The sequence below is a fragment of the Pinus tabuliformis genome, chromosome 4_2 (assembly GCF_031772625.1).
Source record: "Pinus tabuliformis cultivar Carrire ecotype Pingquan chromosome 4_2, CPIR1, whole genome shotgun sequence".
NCBI lineage: Eukaryota > Viridiplantae > Streptophyta > Pinopsida > Pinales > Pinaceae > Pinus > Pinus tabuliformis.
The window spans coordinates 3,900,576-3,907,186 of record NC_142304.1 but is presented as its reverse complement, the minus strand read 5'-3'; the positions used below and the strand labels follow the sequence as shown (position 1 = coordinate 3,907,186).

The window sequence follows — 6,611 nt, the reverse complement described above, 5'->3', positions numbered from 1 at the left end:
TAATTATTAATTGATTTATAAATTATAGTGTTTACTTCTTGATTTATTTATTTATAATTTTTGAATTTTGCTTATAAATTGTGATGGACATTTGATATATATTATTTACTACTAGCATAGATCCATCTTAAGCATTGATATAACATGAGTAGAGAGGGATCAAATTACTTTAGGTGCCAACTTATTTTAGAGTGCAAAAGACAATGCGTAATTTTTAATTGTTTAAAATTATTGTATTTTTGAATGTTATAGAGATTGCATAACATGTGTATTGAGCCATTTTATCAATGCACATTAAACTTGTTTTTTATTATTAATATATTTTAAATATATGTCAATATTAATTCATATTAAAATATTTTACTCATAACTCACACTAGATATTTTATTCTATATAACATCAAAATATTTTCTTTTAATATTTTTTTCCTATATATAGATGTATATGAAGTTGATATTACGTGCTAAAATATTTTTGAAAAGTATAAGGTTTAAATATCTTACTCACATGTTTTACTTTACATGAGATAATATTAGGTCATATGGGAAACTAATTAAATATGGATAACATATTTTTTTTCTTTTTTATTATAACCAACATTGTTTTTCTATTTAGAGAATATTTTATTTTTATTTTAAGAGGGACGAATATACTTCCATGTCATTGCTTTTAGAGAATTTTTACGTCATAAAGCGTTCCCTCTGGGAAGAACTCACCCAGTTGCCACTCTACCTTGTTTTGCATCATTAGATACAATGTTAGACGATTAAGAGTTCTTCCACCATTAGATTTCATTTCTTTAACTGTCAACTAAATCTTGATTTTTACTACCCTTTAAATTGTTGATCTTTATTATAACCCATAAAAATATTGTAGGCACTCATTGATCATTTCCATAGAAATGAAAAAAAACTATGTATATTTGTGAATGGATTTATGATGGGTTTTACACATTTTTTTGCTTAATTAGGGTTATTTCGATTAGGTTATAAATTTGATTCATCAAATACATTTTATAAGAAAAAGTTAGCCCTTTGTAAAAATTAGTGTTAGAACATTTAAATTTGATTTTTTTTAAATGTTCAGTGTTGGGAAGGATCTTTGAAAAATTAAAGATAAATAGATTTTTTCTAGATGAAAATAAAAGTTAGTTAATGTGGGAAAAAAAGCTTTGAACAAAAGTCACTTTGCTTAAGCAAGTTGATGGACAATATTGCTTAAGACTATTCATTTTATTGATCTTGGTAGTGTTTTATTAGGCACCTAAGGAGAAATAAAGAGAAGTTATATAGATTTTTATAATAAGCCTCCAGAGAAGATAAATGAAAATGGAGAGAAACTATATATATTTGTGAATTGATTTATGATAGCATATTGTTTAATGGATTTATGATGGTTTTTCCATATTTTTTTCCTTTTAAAGTTATTTTGATTAGGTTATAAATTTTATTCATCAAATAAGTTTATTTTAATGACCATTTTCTTTTTAAATTCACATTTTATATTTATTTTTATCCAATGTTTAAATATAATGTTATAGATGTATATGTTTTATATTATTTTAAAATTATTAACCATGTTCATTCTTAATGTCAAACTAACAAATAGTTTGGTACAATTATGTATAATCACTATTTACATAATTTCAAAAGTTTTATTAATATCTTGAAAAGTTTTCAAGTAGCTTGGTTTACCATAATTTATAATGTATTTTGAAAAGTAACTAGCCTAGATTCATCTTAACTCCTACAGAGAGAGGGATCAAAGTTCTTTTCACTCTAAAATAGGTTTGCATCTCAAGAGATTTGTTTCCTCTTGGAGCTTGGTAGATTTGGATTTAGTATGGATCTAGGCTTATTTAATTTCCTCCTTTAGATAAGTTATATTCCACATGAATACCATGGGTCATTTATATTTTATTTTTATAGGGTTATTTTTATTTTTATTATTTTATTTGACCAGGTTAAAATGTTTTCATTACAATAAGTTCATATGTGTGTGTGTGTTGGGGGCGGATGGGCGCAGGGAAATTTGAGTCACCTATCAAATTCATGGTTTGAAAATGAGATAACAATCTTGAAGTGTAAATTTTAAAATGGTCAATATTTAAAGATTAAATAGGGAAAATATAGGCAAATAAATTTTTAGAAAAAATTACATACGAAAATCGTGAAAATTTGTACTTTTCAAATATATGTGTGTATCCATTTTAATAGAATAAATTCATTTTAATTTTCATATTAAGTCATTAAAAGAAAATAAATTTCTCAAAATTTTAAGTTGATTCGTGTTGTACTTCCATTATAATTATTATTGTATCAAAAATTAGTTTTTACATCCATGCACTAGACTCTTAACAGTCCTCAACGCATGAGCAATCAATTGAATCACGGTATAAATATTTATAAAAAAAAAATGATTCTGACATGAGATGGTATTTATGAACAACGGTATTGTGGAACCATGGAACAAATTCTTATTGGTTTGGTATTTATGAACAACGGTATTGTGGAACCATGGAACAAATTCTTATTGGTTTGTTGGGCCCGACACAATTAAAAGATATGAAGCCAATATTTCATTTAATTTTTTATTTTATGTAAAACTATTGACAAACTTTCATCCCTTGCTCTTACACAACTCCCTTATACTAAGTTGCAACTCCTCTATGCTAAACTGTAGTAGAGTGCTTATCAATGCAATTGCTATGCTAAACTGTAGTAGAGTGCTTATCAATGCAATTGCAATTACTATTGAAAACAGTTTTTCCTATTTTGATTACTATTATAAAAAATGTTTAAAAACAATAATAATGAAAGGTATAAAAAAATAGAAAAATCAAAATTAAGACCCATCACCTATATTGAAAATTGATAATATAACAATAAAATGAATCAGTTAACTATATTTATTATTAACCATTAATCTTCAGTGATAATCATACTGCTGTGAATTAATCACATAGAATGTGAAGAGAAGTTATAGTTAACTCTATATTGCTGCGAATTAATCGCATAAAATGTAAAGAGAAGCTATTTTCTTCTTCTGAAGTTCAAATCTAGCTTGACCATAAAAGAAATTTAGCTTGACCAGAAGAAGTTCTGAACAACTCTGAGTTATTGGATTGAAGTTACACATTTTCATCTCCAACTCTTAGTTATTGGATTGAAGTTACACATTTCAGCTCCTTTGCATGCTCTTCATTGCTTATTTGGAACACATCCCGAAGGTTTGTGAGGAGCATTTCATGTTTCCAATCAAAATTATTTTGAAGATACAGTGCCTCAAGTACAGAGTGATAAGCCAGTAGCTGTATCTGTTTTAAAGTTCCCCTTCCCCTTATTACAGGGGTATCATGCGGAGAACATAGATTTTGGTCAACATATTCTATATAGGGCATTGAGATTGTCATGGTCTCAACTTCAGCAGGGGATCCAGGATTTTCATGCAAGTCTCCTATTGGACCCACAGCAACAGATTCACGCTGCTTTTCTTCATCTTCAGCCTCGTTAACTTCCAAACCCTTATCTTCATCTTCAGCCCCGGTAACTTCCAAACCCTTTTCATTTGGACATTTCTTTTTGCAGGAGTTATCACAATTGGACTGTTCCTTACTTTCTCGCTTTCTCTTGGAAGATTTACTGGTCAGCTGACTACCTACAGCTTGCAAGTTATCCACAGCAACAGATTCACGGAGCTTTTCTTCATTTTCAGCCCCAGTGACTTCCAAACCCTTTTCATTTGGGCATTTCTTTTTGCAGGAATTGGACTGCTGCTTACTTTCTCGCTTTCTCTTGGAAGATTTACTACCTGCAGCTTTCAAGTTACCACATTGCTCATCTACCTTACATTCTCCTGAATGTTGTGAAACTCTAGTTTCACTTTCACTTTGATTTTTGTAGGCACGAGTAAATCTTCTCGCTGATTCCAAACTAGTATTCCCGGATTTTTAGTAGAAAGACTACCTACGGCTTGCAAGTTACCACCTTGCTCATCTGCCTTATATTCTCCTGATAGTTTTGAAGCCCTGGTTTCAGTTTGATTTTTATTGGCACGGGTAGATCTTCTCGCTGATTCCGAACTAATATTCACCACAGTTTTAGCAGGAAGACTACCTGCAGATTGCAAGTTACCACATTGCTCATCTACTTTGCATTCTCCTGAAATTTTTGAAACCCTGGTTTTACTTCGATTTTTATTGGCACGAGTAGATCTTCTCGCTGATTCAAACCAATACTTACCGAATTTTTAGAAGAAAGTTGTGGAGAGCTTGGATTCAATTCATTTAATCCCACATCCTGATTTAGAAAACACAGTGCAACAGAGCATAGTCAGAAATCACGTCTGAAGCAACATCCTGATTTACCCCCAAAAAATCACTAGAAACCCTGTCCAAGCCAATTTGACAGGCAATGTCCAGAAGTAAGAGAAAAAATTCTAATTCTGGTGCTATGGGAATAACAATGTGTAACCATTTTTTGGTCTTTATTTAGGAACTCAATTGATTTTTAAGAGACACAGAGCTCAGTCCAAGATTGAAAATAGGGGGACCCTGGGTTAGCAGAGACAGGTGGAAAAATGCAAGAACTTCCAAATGAGGGCATAAGGCCGAATGAAAGCATGAAGTCGAATGATGACAGTATGCAGTCAGATCAAGAACAGCGGTCTCAAGCAGGCAAAAGGGTGAAAGACTAGGGGCAGAGGACACCAGGGGGGCCTGATACGATGTTTCGCTACGCTCAATTCAAGACACACCCCTGTACACAAGCTACGCTCACCTCGCTACTATTGAATTTGTGCACGTGAGGATGAGTAGGAAATCCATCAACCCAGTAGTTTTCATTCACTACTGATAACACCCCTGCTACGCTACGGCTTGCTTGGCGCAACATGGAGAACCACAAAATCACCCCTAGGATCCTCAACAGTGGGAACAAAATGGGAATAGCTTCAGATAGACACACGGACAGGCAGGCTGCAGAACTATATATCCATAAATCAGACATACCATAAAACTACCCAAACAATCAGTCCAGATCCTTACAAGTTACTAAATCTAATACAGAGCCATCAAAATCCAAAAAACCCAGTTGAAATGAAAACTATTCAAAAACTGAACATTTGTTGAAATTCCATACCTCTGTGTCTGAAGCCCTAACCCAATTGCCATCTGTCCAAACCTGATGAACGCGAAGATGTTTGAGATTATACTCCCGCTGCTCATTGGTATTCTGGAAGTAAACAACATATTTTTTACGGCGAGGGCGGATGGCTTTCACAACTCCCTTCCACCACGCATCTCGTTCATATGCATCAACAACTTCGTTAATGCAGAAACTTTGCCCATTCAGATCCGGTGGCTGAGGTCTAATATGAGGGACCTCTACAATCTCTCGCAGTTTTGTATTCGGTTTGCCTTCCTCGGTGAATTCCCTGTATTGAACCACGAATCGATTACGACTTCCCGCCTTCTTGACAAAAGTTGCAGGAAACCAGGCTCCCTTGAAGCCTTCTTCATCACTTGAAACCTCAACCCCTTCCCCTATTTTAAACCGCAATAACGCACTGCTCTTCCCTTCTTTCTTCATGATGAGTCAGGTGGCAGCACTAGACTTCAAATTATGCGTTATGGGAAATGACTTTGCTAATGTATTAAAATTCACTCTCTGAATAACCCAACTGAGCCAAATAAAAAAAAAAACAAATGTAACAATAGCATATAAGACTTAAGGGTCTAGCATTTATCATTTATATGAAATCTCGGTCATTTCCTGCCAAGGAGAAAATTCACTCTGTAAATAATCCAACTGCGGCGAATAAAAAAAAACAAATAGAGCGATATCATATAATACTTGACGGTCTAGCATTTATATGAAATCTGGGTTATTTCAGGTAAAGGAGCATGGTCGGCTATAAAGAAATTTGATTTTTCATTCGTGGTAGATTCGAAGTTAAAATAGATTTGGTTGGTTTAATTTTTCCCGTTAAATAAGTTACATTCCATATGAAAAACATGGATCAATATCATGCTTTCTCAATACCATAGATCAATACCATATACCATTATTATTATTATTATCATTATTATTTTACAGGGTTATTTTTTATTTTACTTTATTTTTACGGAATTAAAAAAGTTTAGTTTACATTACATTAATATTTTTATTTAATTTATTTTTTAGATTTAATTTATTTTTATTTTTATGTAATTTGACTTAATCAAAATATTAAACATTACATTACAACATCACTACCACACAAAATATGTTCTAACATTCATAATAATATTCACAAATCAAAAGTTAAGATTCTTTAATTAATTTATTCTAAATTAATTAATTAAAAAAATGTCATATCAGCCGGTGTCATATTGGGTATGTGGTATTGCTAACTCAAGATATTGACCCATGGTATCGTAACAAAAATTATCTGGAGGCTAAGAATTTCCATGGTAAAGTGTGGGTAAATATCCATGATCAAGAATATTGTTTAAGTCATATATATATATTTTTTTTATAAATAATAATAATGATAATAATTGAGCCAAACATTTGAAAACATTTTGATTGGATGAAATTACATTAAAATAAAATAAAATGAATAATTAAAA

At 31.7% G+C, this 6,611-nt stretch overlaps 1 protein-coding gene across 1 annotated transcript; it reads right to left on the bottom strand.

Moving 5' to 3' along the window:
- Positions 1-2,891: 2,891 nt before the first annotated feature.
- Positions 2,892-5,756, bottom strand: LOC149168106 (protein AGENET DOMAIN (AGD)-CONTAINING P1-like). Its single transcript, XM_089428123.1, has 2 exons — positions 5,140-5,756; positions 2,892-4,299 (listed from the first exon to the last, which is right to left on the bottom strand). Exons 1-2 carry the CDS (start codon positions 5,587-5,589, stop codon positions 4,147-4,149), a joined length of 603 nt encoding a protein of 200 aa, XP_089284249.1. The 5' UTR covers positions 5,590-5,756; the 3' UTR covers positions 2,892-4,146.
- Positions 5,757-6,611: the final 855 nt, after the last annotated feature.